This window comes from Vipera ursinii (assembly GCF_947247035.1).
Source record: "Vipera ursinii genome assembly, chromosome: Z".
In the NCBI taxonomy this organism is placed as follows: domain Eukaryota; kingdom Metazoa; phylum Chordata; class Lepidosauria; order Squamata; family Viperidae; genus Vipera; species Vipera ursinii.
Genome location: NC_139517.1, coordinates 34,949,261 through 34,968,768, shown reverse-complemented (window position 1 = coordinate 34,968,768; position 19,508 = coordinate 34,949,261). Strand labels below are relative to the sequence as shown.

At 40.1% G+C, this 19,508-nt stretch overlaps 2 protein-coding genes across 3 annotated transcripts in view; one reads left to right on the top strand and one right to left on the bottom strand.

Annotated features, from left to right (window-relative positions):
- Nucleotides 1-14,178, bottom strand: part of CISD3 (CDGSH iron sulfur domain 3) — a 293,184-nt gene extending 279,006 nt beyond the window's left edge. The window contains exons 1-4 of the mRNA XM_083376297.1: nucleotides 14,073-14,178; nucleotides 10,774-10,902; nucleotides 10,090-10,419; nucleotides 8,112-9,070 (exon numbers count right to left, since the gene is read on the bottom strand). Of these exons, the coding sequence (XP_083232423.1) occupies nucleotides 10,234-10,419; nucleotides 10,774-10,902; nucleotides 14,073-14,147 (390 nt within the window). The 5' untranslated portion in view covers nucleotides 14,148-14,178 and the 3' untranslated portion in view covers nucleotides 8,112-9,070; nucleotides 10,090-10,233. The remainder of the gene's footprint in view (nucleotides 1-8,111; nucleotides 9,071-10,089; nucleotides 10,420-10,773; nucleotides 10,903-14,072) is intronic.
- LOC310648456 (coenzyme Q-binding protein COQ10 homolog B, mitochondrial-like) lies at nucleotides 1,208-8,210 on the top strand. 2 transcript variants are annotated; one of them, XM_083376294.1, is made up of 5 exons: nucleotides 1,208-2,367; nucleotides 4,154-4,249; nucleotides 4,950-5,142; nucleotides 7,023-7,124; nucleotides 7,482-8,210. In XM_083376294.1, the coding sequence occupies exons 1-5, from the start codon at nucleotides 2,276-2,278 to the stop codon at nucleotides 7,638-7,640; spliced, it is 642 nt and encodes a 213-aa protein (XP_083232420.1). In that variant the 5' UTR covers nucleotides 1,208-2,275; the 3' UTR covers nucleotides 7,641-8,210. The 2 variants fall into 2 exon arrangements, with proteins under 2 accessions (XP_083232420.1, XP_083232419.1); XM_083376293.1 differs by having other exon boundaries at nucleotides 4,049-4,249.
- Nucleotides 14,179-19,508: the final 5,330 nt, after the last annotated feature.

Below are 19,508 nucleotides of genomic sequence, written 5' to 3'. Positions count from 1 at the left end.
AGGTGCTGGTTTCTTCTGAACTGGACAGTTACATGATATTGTTTTATTCATCCTTCGTATCTTTCAATTTTCTTTGCTGTTGCTATCACGTGCTGTTTTAGTTTTTCCATGATTTCCATTATTGTTTTTTCCTCCAAATTATATCTTTTGTATAAACTATTTTTCAGCTTTTTGTTCTTTAGTTTTCCTGCTTTCACGTATTTCAATTTGCTGACATCTCCTTGTAATTTTTTTTGTTTTATTTTCAAGTCGATTTTTCCACTTTGGTATTCCAGTGGGTTTCTTTTTTGGCATTTTATAACCCAATTCTGCAGTTATAATGGCGGCTCTACTGTACATTAGTTGGTTTGTTTCATACAGTGTGCTGGATGGGATGGAAGTTAAAATGTTGTTCACAGCATTTAGTAGATCTTTCACTCGTTTGCTATGCACTTCACAGATGGCAGGCAGTCTTTTTCTTTCTGTTTTCTTTGATGTGGTTTTCAATCTTTTCTTTCAGCATTTTCGCTAGATCACTTAGCTCTACACTTTCAAGTTGTTGCACAGGGGAATCTTCATCCTGTGTGGCGGGTTCTTCCGCTGGTTGGTAAGTTTGTTGGTCAGTTTGTTCAGGTGTTGGAATAATTTCTTCAGCCTGTTCATCATCATTACTTGTTGTTTTCTTTTTAGCCAATGTTTCTAGATGTTGAATTTCCACATCTGTAAAAAGTTTATTACGGATGATGTAACGTCTTTGATCCATTAATTGTTGTTCAGTTACATCACTTTATGGATGTTTTTCCTTCCACAGTTGCATCATTCTTTTTTGAAATCCCCTGGTTGTTGGTTCTGCCTGGTAGTAGCATTGGATGATTTCTCAATTTTCTTCGATTGTCCAGGTTTTGCGCTTTTGTTCCAGTCGCTTTACAGTTATACGCTCTGGTTCCCCAGCAGTAACAACTGAGCCCTGTGGCCCATTTTTTAACAGATGTCCAGGAGCCATAGCATCTGACGCAGTCCTTGTTGACCCTGGGTTGTTATTATTATTATTATTATTATTATTATTATTATTATTATTATTATTATTATTATTATTATTATTATTACTACTACTACTACTACTACTGCTACTATTATTATACCAAGCCAAGTCCAAAAATGCCCAAGAATTTCTAGAAGCCTGGCACGCTGACAAATCCATAGACATGTAGACATAGACATTAACAACATCTATAGATTATCACCCAGCCCAAAAAGGAACAAAAAGACCCAAGCACCTCTCCAATCAGCACCCAGATCAGTATAGATTAACTCCAACTCTAATCAGACCAGCAATCAAGTAAACAAGACCCCAATCAAGAAACTGCCAATGAAGCCAACAGCAAACAGCCCAGCCAAAGAGTCTCTTAAGACCACCCCCACCAACACTGAAAGGCAAGCCACCAGAATATAAACTGACGGCAAACTGCACTCCTTATTAGCACTGATGATATTACTTAATTTGGGTAATAAAACGTCTGCAAAAAACAAGCAAGTTCAGAAAGCACCAACCCCCCACTCCCCAACTAGCCATATCGATTCGATCATCACAACGCAGCCTTTGCACAATACGCTGTTAGGAGGTGGAATTTCAGCTTCGATCATTTTGTTATTTATTTATTTAATTAGTTTTCTATACCGCCCTATTCCCGAAGGACTCAGGGCGGTTTACAGGGCAATATTTAGAAGACAATATAAATTAAGATAAAAATAGAATTAAAAAGAATTAAATTAATAATAGCCCAACAATAAAACAATGTTAAAACTTAAAACTAAAAACCCCCTCAGTCCAGGCCAGATAGATCGAAAAGCCAGGTTTTCAGGTCCCGGCGAAACGAGCGCAGTCCGGAGTTATGGTTTAGTGCTTGTCTGAATCTAGCCAACTTGCTACTTCAGTAAAATCAAGTTAAAACACTCAAACGAAAACTGCTCGGTGCGGATAAAGTTACCCTTGGCCACACACTTGCCAACCAGATTTCATCCGAGAACGCATATACGATCCTAGCTCACCCATGGATGTTAAAAGGTCTTTTAAAATCCGAAATGGGGAAACTGGACTTCTTCCTACCTTTGTAAAGAATAATGGAGCTTATTCTCAAAAAAAAAAAAAAAAAAGCCAGCGTGGTCGCGGTGGGCGGATCGGGCGCGCCTGGAAGGGTGTGAAGGGGAGGAGCAGAGTCAGCTGGAGGGCGGAGTTACTTCTGGTTTTTCGCAGGTTCATTCCGAATCACTAGCTCTCAGGCGGCATATTTGAGCGATGGCTGGAGCCAGGCACCTCAGCAAGAGTTTGGATGCCTTTCGGGGATTTTTCGATAGCAGTTTGAGTCCGCGCTTTCCAACTGGAGTTCGGTAAGTCCGCGCTAGAGGAAGAAATGGTGGTTTTTTTTTGGGGGGGGAGGCTCGGATGATCGGGAGATCCTGTCTTGTCTTCTCTTGATGCCGCTTTCCTTTTTCCCCAAATTGAATCTGGGCGAAGCGCGCTGCCAGGAGCAGGAAAGCAGGCGGGTCCCCTGGCGGGAGGCTGGCTGGATTCGCATGATATATTAAACTGGGCTAGATATTTTGTTGGTGGGAATGCCATAGAAAAGTGATTCATTTAGCCAGAGCGTGTTTATGTGAAAGCTGCACCTCTCTTTTATTGAAGCATTAACGCTTGCTAAAGTATTAGGAAGACATGGAAATCCATTTTATTCTGATGGCCACCGTAACATTTCTGTTTGCAATGATGTTTAAGACTTAAAAACTTAAAGCAGATAAGCATCTGGGCATAGTACCACGGAATCCCGTGGGTTTATTTCTTCAGAGTAACAATTCTAAAAGATTCTTAGGTATCACTTCAGTGAACATTGAACAATAATCATAGCATATACTTAAACTAATATGTTCGTACACACACAGGATTCTTGAACTCGGGGATTGCTAAATATGTTAGGCTAAAATCCCGTAATCACTGAACACAGTATATAATTCCAATAATGTAAATCAATGAATCCATTGTGAGTTTCACTTAATTAACTTCTGAGGCTTAGGAATACATCTGCTTAGTATGATAATCAGTAGAATCATTCATTCAGTATAATGGATTTAATAGCCAGTTTGTTAAATATTTAATATAATTTAATAAATTATATTTAATACTTGGAATTGATGTAATTTAATAAAAATAAGCATTTTGAACCCCTCATTCTTCACAGTGAGACAATGATCAATTAAACCTAATCTCTATTAAGCTGCACTAAGTTCAGTGGGAATTATTTACCGATTCTCGAATTTAGATAACTTGATTTGTTTAATTAAATCTTTGAGTAATTCCCATAATAAAGCTAATTTTACTTGTAGCAGAATATAAATAAAACCTTAAAAGAAATAAAAACAAGTACAGAGTGAAAGCAAAATAAAACCAAATATGCTAAACAAGTCTTAAATATACAAATGCACCATTGGAAATGGAGAAAAGAATGCATCAATGATTAAAATTGATTTTTCTGAATTCTCCAATTATTTAGAGAAGTACCGATGCCCTTTAAATGTTTCAAATAAAAAAGAAATAGTTACAGTCAAGTCTGAGAACTAAACAATACAAATATGCCCGTATAATTCTCCTAGAGGTGTTATAGGAGTGGATTTTCATGCTTTCTTCAAAGATTTTTCTCCCAGATTCTATATTTCCCTTCCTCCTTTCCTTTCCTTTCCTCTTCCTTTCTTTCCCTTTCTTCTTCCCTTTCCTCTTTCCTTCCCTTCCCTTCCATTTCTTCCCCTCCCTTCCCTTCCCCTCCCTTTCCTTTCCCAGGAATTATTTAAGATTGGCTAGTAGTTGTTACTTGTAATTGTAGCTGTTCATTATCTGGGAATTTTGGAATCTTATGAGCTTAAGACTTGGAGAAGGTTGAGGATTGCCTGCCAACTATCTTAGTCCTAAGGGAAGCTCTTATCAACAGCATTATCTGCCTTCAGATGAGAAATAAGGAAGCTCACCATTCCCTGTTCTCAGCTTTGCCATCTTTGATGTCTCCTTTTCTCTTTTCTACAGGATCATCCCCGCTACTATGCCCAGTATGCTTCACCGGAAATGTTTAAGCTCTAGGAGGTTCCTTGGTTCTCTAATTATGAATTCATGTTCTTTCCTGGACTCCAGATCAGTTATGAGAAAGCAGGCCCGGTCCTTCCTCAATCTTGCAGCTCCTCTACTTGGTGCTAAACGCGTGGAATATACTGAAATCCGTCAACTCCCGTGAGTAGCTCAGTTCTAACTATGATTCTAAGCTAGTCCCTGGTTGAGGTCTCACTTGGTGGGATAGCAGTATTGAGATCTCACTTAATGAAACATAATTATCCAGTTGTCTGCTAGTAGTATCTCCTTTCCATGTAAGGAGTTTAGAATTTGGCTCTACTTTGGAACATTAGGTAATATGTAACCATATATTTAGGTCATTCCAGATATAGGTTTGTATCCACAGTGAAAATACTCTACGTCTTCAGAGGCATCCTTTTATTGATTACTTGGCATATATTAAAAATCTAAGAACTATGAAGAATCAAGTAAAAGAACTGATGGCTAGATTTTCATAACTTGTTAAGCAGATGTAGCCATATGCACATTTCTCATGTCCGGAGATTGTCCTGCCAAAATTTGGTGTGAAAGACCTTATTTTCATCCATTTATTTTCCCTGCCAAATAAAAGGACCTTTCCCTCAACCTGAAATGCTTGTTTTCACAGAAACTCTTGATCTTTTCCTAACTATTTGAGAAGCAATGATCAAAACTGGGTAATATTTCAGATACGGTTCACAGTTATCCATGGTTTAGTGCTAATAAAGGTTTGGAGGATGATTTCACTTGATCCAAGAGTTTAAGCTTTCCTGTCTTTGTCTTTAATGCCGATTAATGCCCTGGTTTTTGCTCACCATTTCCATTACTTCTGCTCATGCAGGTACTCTGTTGACCAAATGTATGACATTGTAGCTGATGTTGGCAGCTACCAGCTCTTTGTTCCCTGGTGTAACTGCTCCCGCATAATTTCCCTTCACAACGAAGTCTCCAAGGCTGAACTGGAAGTGGGATTTCCTCCTGTGGTTGAGCGCTATGTCTCGGAGATCTCCTCAGTGCCTCACTGTCAAATCCGGGTAATGCATGATATTCGGATGGTTTAAAGTTCTGGTTACAAATTGAGTGGCTTGTTTTTTTCAGAAAGTGGCTGCATTCACAAGATGCTCTAACCCCCAAATTATTTATCCATGGTTCATTCAGTTAACCCAATCTTCTGGGCTGTAATGACACTTTGAATCAGAAACTAACAGAGTTATTTGGATTCAGATTATCTTATCAGACTGAAATGTGGTCAGCCATTTTGTGGATCAACCAGTTGTGTGTTTCAATTGTGTGGCTGTCATCTTGACTTTTTTGACCACTCTCCTGATTGTCCCTGAGGGATAATATTGTTAACCCAACCTGAATCTGGTTTCAACTATTGTAGCTGCTGCTTATGATTGATTCATTTCCCCTTTCTTGGGCATTGCTCTCTTCACACACAAAGCAACAGCAGCCTGGGAAAAACTATATTATGTCATTGTCCTTTCAGAAAGAACATTGGTATGCAACAGCTTACCAGTTGATGTGTGACAAACTTCAGCTAAGTCATCAAAGCCAAAATTGGATTCCCTTTTTTAACACATTAATACTGAGGTTTTTAATATTTCCCCACTTGAAGATTTGCTATAGTTGACCACAACCTGTTGCCTTCAGGATATGCTGATGCTGAAGGCCATAATCTAATAATGTATGTGGAGCATACCAAGTTAGAGAATGCTGGTCTCCACATTCATCCTTTTTTAAAAAATGTATTTTTGTTACCCAAACCCTTTAATCTGAAAATACAAATTCCAGTATTGTTTTTCCCCTAGAGGTGACATGATACTAATCCCTATCAAGAAATGTGTATCACCTGACATTAAGCTAGCCCCCATTCTGTGGGCCTTTCAGAATGCCTTTAGGTCATGGCTATTCTTTCAGGCAATGGGTATTGATTAGTTGAGGTCAGATGGGTTGGTTACTACTTTCCTTGGTTGCCATGGTATGTCCCTTCTTGCTTTTCTTATTGCTTGGTCTGTAATTTTTAAATGTTGTTTGCTACCCAGAGTTTTGTTTGAGAGGTCAGAAACCATATAAATCTATTAAATAAAAAATAATAAAATAAAATAAAATGTATATGTGAAATTCTATTAAGTCACAGTACCATACATGTTCAAAAATTCATCTATTTTGTTTTGTGCAATTGATAAGTGCCATAGTTGGGTCCTATGTCAAGAGTATTCAGTTGTCAAGTGATTCCAGTTTCCCTCTACCCTTCCCATATATATTGCAGGAAACGTTTTTGTTGTGCAGTTATCTTGTGTGCCTTCCCCAGCCATGGCATCCTCAACTGAGTGGAATTGAACTCCCAAAATCCCAACAATGACCATAGTTGCTTGGAATTCTGGGTGTTGAAGGCTGCTTATCTGAAAAATGCTCTAAATTATCCATCAAGTTTCTGGACACAGATCAGGTGGAGAGTTTCTCTGACTTTTTTCATGGGAAGAGGAATTTCTCCAAGTTTCTCAAATACAGGAGTCCTTTAAGATATTCCCCATTAGGGGCATTTCTTCCTGAAACCTTCCTTTGGAATTTTATAGCCAAGATAGCTGCAGGTTGCAGGAAAACAATTCAGGACATTTATGCTCATCTTTTGGTTCCCTAATCATTAAATAATTGCACCTGTGAGAACTTTCTTGAATTTCTGTTGCTTTAAATAATTTCTAAAGCAAATCCTCTTTTGTTACTATGATTGAAAATAATGGGGGAAAAATAGTTCTTTAGATGCTAGCTTTACTAGCCATTCTGCCTGAGTTCAACGACCACCAGATTAATCCTACAGCAAAAGAGCTGTCAAGTGCAAGCTGTTTTTTTCCCTTTTTAAATGAGTTTAAACAAGCAGGCATTGATTTTGCTGATTTGTCTTATCTTTCAGGCTGTGAGTAAAGATGGGCAGTTATTTCGGCATCTGGAGACACTGTGGCAATTTAAGCCAGGGCACACAGGACACCTGGATTCTTGCGTGCTCAAGTTTTATGTAAGTGCCTTTCATATACTAGTTCCTGATAAAGGGGAGTGACTCCAAAACCAACAGAATATGGGGCAAGAATTTGTAAGTTGGCAAAGTCCAGTTTTATCACAAGTACAAAGGTTCATGTATACTAATTATTTCAGCACTGTAAATTTGTCACCAAATGATCAGTTCGCTTCATGTTTAGTTTTTGTGGTACTGATGTCCTGGTACAATTGTACATTTATTTAAGCAGGCGTAGATAGGTCAAACATGAAAAATCTTTTATATATACATATACGTGTGTGTGTGTGTGTGTCTAGGTGTCTACTTATGTGTGTGTGTCTACTTATGCAAACTGATTTTATTTCACCTCATTTCCAGGTCTCCTTTGAATTCAAATCCACCTTCCATTCGCAATTGGCTAATCTTTTCTTTAATGAGGTAGTCAAACGAATGGTCTCAGCCTTTGAACAGAGAGCAGAGAAGCTGTACAGCACTCGAACTGCAGCCCAGCCACACCAAGCAATTCACTGCACGTGATGATGGTTTTGGGAATACTAAAGAGTCCACCTTCCTGATCTCATAAAGCAAACTCTTATTTTTTGCTCACATCTGTATCCCTTCTTGGATGTTTTATTCATGGACATGACATTATTTATGCCTATTTACCTTGCAAAAATAGGGACGCGGTGGCTCAGTGGGTTAGGACGCTGAGCTTGTCGATCAGAAGGTCGGCAGTTTGGTGGGCCGAATCCCGAGTGCCGCGTAACAGAGTAAGCGCCTGTTACTCATCCCAGCTTCTGCCAACCTAGCAGTTCGAAAGCACGTAAAAATGCAAGTAGAAAAATAGGGACCACCACAGTGGGAAGGTAACAGCGTTCCGTGCGCCTTTGGCATCCAGTCATGCCGGCCACATGACCATGGAGACGTCCTTGGACAAGCGCTGGCTCTTGGGCTTTGAAAAGGAGATGAGCACCAGCCCCTAGAGTCGGAAACGACTGGCACCTTTACCTTGCCAAAAAAAAAAACCCTCTCAAAGGTGCACATTATTTAAATGATTCTGCTATTTTATTGTATGTTTTGATCTTATATAAATTATTGGATATTTAATTATGCTGTTGTAAGGATGACTCTTTGTTACAATGAAGATCCCCGACCATCGTTGAAAACCACAAATATTATAATGGAATTTTAAATTATGTTTGAAACAGAAGAAGATGGGATTTTTTTATGCTTCAGGTTTTCCCAAAGTGGCATATTTATTCACTAAATAATTTCTTGAAATATATGGAAAATAGAGCTATCTAGCTAAACACAACTTTCTTTTCCTTCAGTGGCATTCACAGAATAAGTTCCTACACTTTTCCCCCCTTTTTTTGGTTAAGTCTCTCTTCTAGATGGCATGGGATCAATCTTTTGTTTCTTTCCTTGGAGTAACTACTTTCCTTTCAGATTAATTCAAACTACTCTAAAATCTATTGAAAAATGGAATAAAAAAACGAGGTGGGCAATGAATTTTTCTTTAGTAGCTCACAAGAAGTTACTAAAATGAGCAAATTGATCAAAAAGTGCTTCTTGTGAGTCAGCCTTTCTTTTACTCAAAATTTTTGGGTAGAGGCTTTTGTGAATAGCAGCAGCATTTAGCCTAATGCTGTTAAGTAACTGAAAAACTGCAACTATTAGTCTAGGCTGGCTATATAGGAGTCCTAGCAGCTACATAGACAGTGATGCAATCTAACCTCTGATCTCTTGAAAGGAGGTTTTATACCTGAATTGCCTGGATAGAAGCAGGTGATTGCCCAAGACAGGAATTGCTGACAAGGTTGGGTTTAGTTGCAGCAGAGGTGACGCCACCAAGCTGACTCTGACTCCCACTCAGATGGCGTAATTGCTTCAGCACAGGAGAAAAACTATCACTTGTGCCAAAAAGTGGCAACTTCCTATTCTGAGGCAGTCCAAGTGACGATATCCTGGAAGATAAGGGAATCTTTGCTCAGGGTTCCCTAGAAATATGTAGAATGCAGAACTAGGGAGAAAAATTAAAAGAGAAAATTTGTATCTCCTCGATGAAACATAATGGTGCGTGTTTGCATTATATGTCAAAACCAAAGTTAAAACTGAACTGTTTATTACAAACTACCCAAAGCCATATGCATTAAGCTTCCATTATTCTGCCTGTTAGTACATATTTATCAATATAATATGGGCAACATTTTAATAGCACTTGACAATTATGTCTGCCAGTGTGTTCACAGAAAAAAGTGACAATAAAGGTTATCTTATCTCAGGACAGATCTTCCATAAAATATAGTTCAGCTGTAAGTTGCTGACTTACCTGCTTTTTAACTGGCATTCCATATACTAACTACGAATTGTTTTCTGTTTGCCATCTCAAAGTGGCAATGGGCAAGTAACTACTATCAGTTTCACTAGTCAGGGTCAGTGGGAGCTGGGGGTGCAAAGAGAAGACTGCTTGGGGCTGCAGGTTGCCCCCTAGGTACTAAAGTAAAACATTTCAGGGCTAATGAACCAATTTTTGAGCACTGATCTTATTAGCAGCAAATTGTCAAATAGAAGACTTGTAGTACAGCTAATTTTAAAGCAAGTGAAACAGAACTCCCGCTCTCTGGGAAGATTCACCAAGGCAAGAGGGATATAATGCTCAGAGCCTTGGTGGAGCAGTGGGCTAATGCCTCCTTAAGTAACAGCAGCTGCCTGCAATTAGTGCAGGTTCGCATCCCACCAGGCTCAAGGTTGACTCAGCCTTCCATCCTTCCGAGGTAGGTAAAATGAGGACCCAGATTGTTGGGGGCAATTAAGCTGACTTTGTAATAATGCCGCTTGGGGTGTGTGTGAAAGCCCTAATAAGCAGGCATATACATAGAATGAAGGCTACTGCTAAGTTTGTAAAGCCGCCCTGAGTCTTCGGAGAAGGGCGGGATATAAATGGAATTAAAATAAAAAATAAATTTCCTTTTCCAGGCTTTACCAGCATGAATAAAAACATGTAAGGGTCCTCCAGCTCCCCTTCACTTTAATAAAGTTTCCACAGTAGGATGTCTCGAAGCATTAACCCCAAGTCTGATTTCCTGATGAGTTCTGTCTCTTCTTCCATTTCCACAATGGACACCCATTAGGTCTGTGGCTGAGTATGAAGGTCAGTCTTTTGCACAAAATCTTCTTTATGGGTGCCATCACAGTAGGGAGGATTCTTGGTATATTTGCACCCACATAACCAGGCCTTTTTCGATTTTTCAGCTGTGAATCTCAGGGGAGAGATTTCTGGGGAACTTTTGTTATGGGTTCCATCACAGAAGGGCTGTTAAGATACACACAAAGCCAAGACTGTAAACAAGCCTAACAAAAGAAAGCATTGCCTGTCTATGAATTTTATATTTTATAGTTGCATTTTTTTTCTCAGATTAAAAAAACAACAACACCTTAACCTGGGAAGTCTGAAGAGGCAAGTTTGTTTTGGAATCTTTTTTTTTTAAAGCTTTTATGTGTTTTTAAAACTTTGTATTAGCAAAAGGAGAAGTGGCTTCTTCAAACTCAGCCAATATAACTATTGCAATAGTGGATTGACCCTCTGCCCAGATTTGTTAAGACAGTGGATTCCAAGTTCGAACCAAAATGAAGATAAAAGAAACCTGGAGTAATGCTGCAAGTCTACCTGCTTTTGGCTATGTCCACAAGCACACCAGGCATAGCGTTTCTCTGCTATTAAGTCCACTGGAAAAGGTTCCTTGGCTGCAACCACTGGTTTGACTGATGAAGCTGAAAGAGCTGAGCAGCTTCTTACCTGCAATCAGGCAAGCAAGAAAGCATTGGCCGTATAAAAAAAATGAGATGTCCAATTAACTAATGCCATCCTTTATTAAGTTAAAAAGTTCAAGGCATGCAGTTGAAAATAGGGAGAAGTACACATTTTTTTCCTCTTCCACTCCTTTCTGCTATGAGGAGATGCAGAAATTGAATATAGCAGAACTAAGGTACAAATATATTCACCTACCCATTTTCTACCTTGAATGTTCACTTCCAAAGTCATCTTCTGGTGCACTCAACATCTGATTGCTGCATTTGTCTTAACTAAATATGGGAAGTTCTTGACTTATGATCATAACCGATTTCCTTTGTTAAACAAGACAGTTAAGTGCATTTTGCCCCTTTTTATGACCTTTCTTGCCAGTTGTGATTAAGTGATTCACTGCAGTTAGGTTACTTACAGGGTTGTTAACTGAGCCTGGTTTCCCCACTAACTTTGTCAGGAGGTCACAAAAGGTGATCGCATGACCCCAGGACACTGCAACTATCAAAAATACGTGTCAGTTGCCAAGGGGTTGAATTTTGATCATGTGACCACGGGGATGCAGCAATAGCCATGTAAAAAATGGTCATAAGTTACTTTTTTCAGCGCCATTGTAATTTCAAATGGTCACTAATGAATAAGTTGAAGACTACCATAATAGATATATTTTGAGTTTTGATTTATGTGGCCCACGATTTGATATCCTCATGATTTTATTCCCTGATTTATACTCTGCTTTATTTTGTGTAACTCAAGACAGTTTACATCAGACATGTCAAACACAAGGCCCGGGGGCCAAATCCGGCCCGCGAAGTGGTTTCATGTGGCCCGCGAAGCCATCCTGGAAACAGTGAGGGAACGGCCCCCACTGCCTTGGCCCTGGCCCAGAGACCCTCCTTCTGCCAGAGACCCTCAGATCTGTCCCACTCCTGCCCAGGCCCCCATAGGCACCCTTGATGCGAACGGTGTAGAGCTGGCCACGCCCACCCAGCAGGCCATACGCACTCTAGTCACGCCCACCCAGTAGGCCACGCCCACCCAGGCCATACCCACCCGGCCCCCTGAGGGCAACCACAATGCTGATGCGGCCCTCAATGAAATTGAGTTTGACACCCCTGGTTTACATTATTTCCTCTGATTTTTCCTATAACAACCCTGTGAGTGGGTTGGGCTGAGAAAAATCGATTGGCTCAAGTCACTTGGAGAGGACTAGGCCAGCATCTTAGCTGCTACATCTAATTATCTCATAAAGTCGTAACACTGCTGGAATATGGACCGAGGCTTCCCTGTTCTGACTTGCTAAGCAGCTTGATTTCTACTTGGAAAGAGCAAAATGAAGGCTGAAGTGCTGCTTGTTATTCAGTTGTTAAAGTCATGTCTGATTCTTTGCCACCCCATGGACCATAGAGCAAGACAGACCCCACTACCCTCCATTGCCTGATTCTGCCGTAACTCATTCCCACTGTGTCAGTAAAATTATCTTATCTCATCGTCTGCCATTCCTTTCTTGTTGTGTATGGGGTTTGGGTGACAACATAGCAACAGCGCTACTTATACCACCAGGTGGTGCTGTACCGGGACTGATGCGGATTGGGCGATGTCTTGGCGGGAATACCAGGTTCAAATGGATTGGCTAGGTGGATACCTGGCCAGGTATATATAAGGACTCAGGTAACCCCAAAGGTTGAGTACAGTTTCACCCACAATTAAAAAGCTGCTTGCTGTACTCCTCTGCCTGGCGTCTTCCATGCGGTCTAGAACCCACTACACAATACTTCTCCTCTTGCCTTAAATTTTTCCCAACATCAGTCTTTTCCAATGAATCCTTTCTTCTCAGTTGGTGGTCAAAATAATTGAGCTTCTGTTTTAGTATCTGTTCTTCCAAAAGATAGTCAGGGTTGATTTCCTTTAGGATTGAGAAGTGGTTGCAGGCATATATAATAATAATAAAACTTCTGTTAAAGGAGAGATGGAATTTTTGTGACCTTCTAGATACTGCTGAAGTACAACTAACTTTCAACATTCTCCCTTCCCTTTGTTTATGGCTTATGGCAAACTCGCCGCATCACATGATGTGTCGCGACATCGCAACTGTTTTTGCATTGTTGGAGCTGGGTGGGCACGGCCTCCATATGATGTAACCAGACCGCGGGCCGGCAGTTTGACACCTTGGCTTATAGGGTCAAAAGTTGATCAAAGTTCAAGTTCAGCAACTACCAGAGACCCATGTTTTCCATTCCTGGCAAAGTGTTTTGATAGAACCAAAAACTCCAAGTGTTTTTATATAAAAGTGTTTTTTTACATAACACAACTTATTCCTCTAGGAATCGCTACCTCCCGTTGTGTCAGGACTTTATTTATTATTTCTCATCTTATGTGAGAAAATCCACACTGAAGCCAGTGAGAATCATGTTTGAAAAGGCATGTATGGGAAAGGCACATTCAACTGTGCCCTTGTTTATTTTTTGAACTATCTTTTGTGGTGTATCATTTCTCAGTTTAGCCTTTGGCCCCATCATACGTGTCTGTTCCTAACCACAATGAGGCCAAAATGACATTATGCAACTGACCTGTCATACTTGCGTCATGTTACACTGAAGTACATAAGAGGTTGTGTTTGCACTAAGACAATGTAAAATATATTTCATCACTTGCCTACTCTGAATACGGCATTAAGAACTGTTTGGTAAACTAGGAAAGTTTGCTCTGGTGCACTCCTAGGAAATCAGTGTTTGGATGTCACTTGTTTGGGTGTCATTTTGGGATGGACCTATATAAAAGCTATTCTTTTAGAGCCTGAGAGATAGACTCCATGCTCAAACACAGGAGATAGTCTAGAGTAAAAAAATTCTGCACATTATACCATGCCAGGGACACTGAAGTAAACACTGTACTACAGTATTTTTATTTTTTTTGAAATGTTAACGAGTCAAAAATAAATCCCATTTGGCGTTCACTGTTTTTCTATATGAAGGTCTGCAGCAGACTCACTTGCCCTACATATATCCTTCTCTACAGACATCTCAAGAAAATGTTCAAAAATTGCATTTCGGCCTCTGTATGGAAAAGCAACACAAAATGAAAAGTCATTGAATTTCGGGGCGTAGGAAAGGAGAGGGGGGGGGAGAGGGGCCTCCGGCAAATTTCCAGTTTTCTGTGCTTACCTGCGAGAAAAAAAGCCGACAGAAGGAGCCTGCTGCTGACGCCACGAGACCCCCGGTTTTGTGCAACCCGGGCATGGTTGGCAAACAAGCTCCTCCCTCCACCCGGGTCACCTTCTCGGCAGCGCGCCGCAGCCGCGCGCCAGGAAGCGGTGTGTGTGGGGGTGTGTGACATGCCAAGCCCGGCCCACAATTGGTGGAGAAAGGTTCCGAGGCAGTGAGAAAGCTTTTGCAACCTGGTGGCAGCTGTGTATGTGTGTGAGAGAGATTGAAATCTGAGACATCCGGGAAGCGTCGGTGATTAGAGTTGGGCGGTTTGGTTGCATTCGTGTGTCAAAAGGCTTGATTGCAGCCTTTTGCTTCTTTTGCCACTCAAGACTTCATTAACGTTAGGAACAAAATGACACTAGAATGAATAGCTTTTAAGGGGTATAAATATTTGTGCACTTCACCTACTAATAATAAAAGTAATAAACGAATAAACCTACCTTAACGTCGGATTCCTAAATGTCTCCTATCCCATAAATAGCAGAAGTAGAATATTAAATACCCCCTTTGATATGCCACTAAAAGCATTGTATCTAAGTATAGGACGTGAGAGAAACAGTACGTATGAATGTAAAATGTCAAAGAGGAACTGGTGAAAACGAGGTGTAAATGAGCGGCTCTTGAATGTATTTCCACTTATTTATATCGTATGTAAAATAAGTAAGATCTTGGAAGATACTGTTCCTTAAAATGTTCTAAGAGAGGAGAACAGAAAACCCTCATTTGGTCTGATTCTTGCTGTCTTCAAAGTACTTTAAGAAATAGTTTAAGTATTTGTTTAAAAAGGAACATACACTGGGTTTTGATGGAGTATCATTAGCTACTTAATTTCCACCCCCACCCCCCCATTGCTCTAAGTTCAATATTGACATAATTTCAGGTAGAAAACATAGCCAAGATTCCCATTTCAACCTAATATTTGTGTTTTGCCAGAAGTGTATTTTGTCCTCTTGAAACTTAACATTAAGAAAACCAAGATCATGGCATCCAGCCCTCTCAATTCCTGGCAAATAGATGGGGAAGAAGTGGAAGTAGTGACAGATTTTATTTTCCTGGGCTCCAAGATCACTGCAGATGGGGACTGTAGCCAAGAAATTAAAATACACTTGCTCCTTGGGAGGAAAGCCATGGCAAATCTAGACAGCACACTAAAAAGCAGAGACATCATCCTGCCAACAAAAGTGTGTATAGTCAAGGTAATGGTCTTCCTAGTTGCAATGTATGGTTGTGAAAGTTGGACCATAAGAAAGGCTGAGCACCAAAGAATTGAAGCCTTTGAACTATGGTGCTGGAGAAGACTCCTGCGAGTCCCTTGGACTGCAAGGCGATCAAACCTGTCAGTCCTAGAGATCAACCCTGACTGCTCTTTAGAAGGCCAGATCCTGAAGCTAAAACTCAAATACTTGGGCCACCTAATGAGAAGGAAAGACTCACTGGAGAAGAGCCTAATGCTGGGAAAGATTGAGGGCAAGAGAAGAAGGGGACGACAGAGAATGAGGTGGCTGGATGGAGTCACTGAAGCAGTAGGCGTGAGCTTAAATGGACTCCAGAAGATGGTAGAGGACAGGAAGGCCTGGAGGAATGTTGTCCATGGGGTCGTGACAAAACAACATTTTGTCCTCATATAATTAAAAACTTCTTTCTCTCCAAACATTTGGAATTTTTCTGATGCTCAGTTTTGTAACTTATAGTACTACCTGGTTGGGGATGCATGATGTGTTACATAGACTTCAGCCTCTGGGAAAAAATAATTTGGATTTTGATTTCCAACATTTATGTTTTCTGCTTTTAATAATTTTACTGCTTTTAAAGGCTTAATGCTTTTTATTGTTATGTTTTTATTATTTATAATGCCTTGTTTTTAAACTTTGTTGCCCAGGGTCACATATGTGTGATGGTGGCCAAATACATTTACCAAATGAATAAATAAAAAATATACTAATTTCTACTGTAATTGGATGTTTCCAAAGCAAAGAAATAGCAGTCAACATTATTTGATGAAAGATGGAAATTAGTTTTTTTTTTTTAAAAATATTTCCTTTATAATTTATGCCACAAAGGTAAATAATTATTTTATCAGCATCCTCAAAAGGGATATGAAGTCACCCAGACTGCGGGATATACAGGCAGTCCTTGTTTAGTAATTGCCTCATTTATTGACTAACTGCTGTTAAAACAGTGATGAGAAAATAACTTTTTACGACCTTTGCAGACCTGTAAAGGAAAAGAAAGTTGAAGTATGATCACAAGCCCAGTTTCACTTAGTGACCACTTCACTTAGTGACAAAGTTGTTGGTCCCAATTGAGTATGATTTGTAAATTCCTGTTGGTTGCCTCCAGCATTGCTTTATTGTTCCATCAGCTGACCTCATTATAACCTTCATGTTTTTTCTGTTTTTTTCTTTCTATTAAAAATCAGGCCAGAGGAAAAGACTTAGAATAATTGCACAACATGATTTGGTTTAATCTGAATGCATCCACTATTGCCTGTTGCACAAAGTTTCATGGGATTTTGTGACTGTGAAGATACAACTTTTTTTCAGGCATGGGCTTTAGCAAATATGGTCAGAAGAATGCCATAACCTAAATAAGGTTTAGTTCTTTTAAAAGACAAAAGGCAGCTTTCTGAGGGGAGATAAGCAATTCCAGAGTAGAAAGAAGGTGGAAAACTAAGATTATTCTTGTTCAACTCCAGATTAAAGCTTGGCGTTTCCAGAAAACTAAAATCAAATTTTAATATGATGCTCCAATAGAAACCAGTAGATTATTTACTCAGAGATCAGGCTCTGCTCAAAAGGTGATTGAGAACAGAATTCCTAATCTGCTTTAGAGATGGAAATTATGACTGTTTTATTTAGGGAACACTAGGGGAAAACTCCTGAGTTTTTGCAGGACATACTCTCAAAGACAGTAACTCTTTGCTGATGCCCCCAAACCAAACAGGGTTGGAGCATTCTGGGCTGGGGAATTCTAGGAACTGAAGTCCATCTTAAACTTGCCAAGGCTGAAAAAAACTGATGTGTAACATTGCCTGTGTTTCCCAATGCACATACAGATATACAAGAAGAGTGGGGACCAGAGAAGACACTTAGATGTAATATGTCACTTCACTACCCACAAGGAAATACAGATGCCTCCTATAGCCAGTAAAGAGATTGCAAAGAATTGTAGAAACCATGTTTTGCATTCTTTCCCTATCTTTTCTTAATTGAATGATACTTCCTCTCTTAATTTGCATCTGTGAAGCAGATGTCTCTCTGCTTCCATCCAAATCAAATCATGCTCATCTGAGGACCCAGCCTGTTTAACACACCCATTGCCATGTGGGAGTCTCTTCCTCTTGGCACAATTCCATATGGCTGTGGAGTGTATGAATACTGTAGCATATGTCTGATCACAAGACTTTCTTGATCACAAAGAAGTCACTCACATAAGATTCTGTGTTTGTGGGTGTACAGTATATATTTTAGGATGAAAGAAATTAAGAAAAGGATCTTTAGTTGCTCTTGCACATTGGGATAGTATTCTCTGAGGGAAAAATGTAAAATTCTTTATGGGATCTTACAATAATGGCATCCTTTGAAGTCTGCTGCCAACAGAACCTGAGGCAACTTCCTCTAGGGAATGAGGTTAAACACTTAAACATATTTTTGCTGCTATGTCATGGCTATTGAGAATTTTGCAATTCAGATTTTCTAGCACTTGCAATATCTTTTTCAATGAGATGTTTCTTTGATATTATTCAATAGATATCAAATTGAACATCTTGGATGCTTCCAAATGGATTCTCTGTGGCTATTCCCAAAGATTGGTGCAGGCAGTTACCAGGAACCAACAATAATCTCAATACATTTTCAACTTGAGTTCTAAGGAATCTAAAACCTGGCTGATAATAGCCAACAGGGCAGAAGAAAGATATTTTTGCCTGCACTCTACACTTTTGAATCCTTTGTAGTACACAATATAGAAGAGAACCTATTCTCAGAGTTTCCAGAAAATTGACTATCTAGCCTTCCAATATTACAGCTCTCTTTTGAAGGGGGAATTCTAAAAACTCTTATAGTAAAGGTAAAGGTTCCCCCGCACGTGCATGCTAATTGTTTCCAACTCTAGGGGCCAGTGCTCATTTCCATTTCAAAGCCGAAGAGCCAGCGCTTGTCCAAGGACATCTCCGTGGTCATGTGGCCGGCATGACTAGATGCCAAAGGCGCACGGAAGGCTGTTACCTTCCCACCATAGTGGTCCCTATTTTTCTACTTGCATTTTTACATGCTTTCGAACTGCTAGGTTGGCAGAAGCTGGGATGAGTAACAGGCGCTCACTCTGTTATGTGGCACTCGGGATTCGACCCGCCAAACTGCCGACCTTCTGATCGACAAGCTCAGAGTCCTAACCCACTGAGCCACTGCGTCCCCTTAAAAAAAACCTCTTATAATTGGGGCTAAATCAGAAACCAGTATATTGAAAATATCTAGGGTCAAAATGGAAATGGATTTGCGATAAATTCAAAAAATAAAAAAAATGCTGATATTGTTTATGTATAAGAAATACATATAAAATTAGGTCATACCTAATTGTCAAGCAGGAAAAAAAGGACAAGACGGGGCTCAAGGTTGATTCAGTCTTCCATCCTTCCGAGGTCAGTAAAATGAAGACCCGATTGTTGGGGGCAATATGCTGACTCTGTAAACAGCCCAGAGAGTGCAACATACTATATATACTATATACCAGGGGCCCCCAACCTGTGGGCCGGGGCCCGTTATTGGTCCGTGGCCTGTTGCCACTGGGCTGCAGGAATAGCTGGTGAGCGCACACACATGTGCACACACCCTCCCCACTCGCTCTAGTGTCATTGTGTTGGTGCTAGTGGCCCCATTTGTGCATGCATGGAGGTATTAGTGCCGCCGCCAGTGTCACACGGGCACTAGCGGCCCATTTGGGCATGTGCACGGGTGCTACTTGTTTGCGCTGTGGGTGCATGTCCGTGCACATTTCCCTCCTCCTCCCTTTCCCAAAAAGGTTGGGAGCTCTGCTATATACTATAAATATTCTATATACATACCTAGACTTATATACCACCTAGAGAGTGCACTATAGGGCCGTATATAAATCTAAGTGCTATTGCTATTTTGCTGTGGCTAAAAACAGCAATAAACCTAGCAATCTCACCTCTAGCTTCACCTTAAAATTTATTCTGGATATAATTATGCGTAAAGTGTATTTGTGGATGTGGATACAGATATCATGTATTCAGACTCCTGAAACAAGCTAGATACAGCAAGAATTATTTGGTAGAGGCCAAAATTTAATATAGTTGATGTACGTATGGATTGTTGGAAGAATAAAAAGTGACCTCGAGAAAGAAGGAGGGTTTTTAAGACAAATGACAAA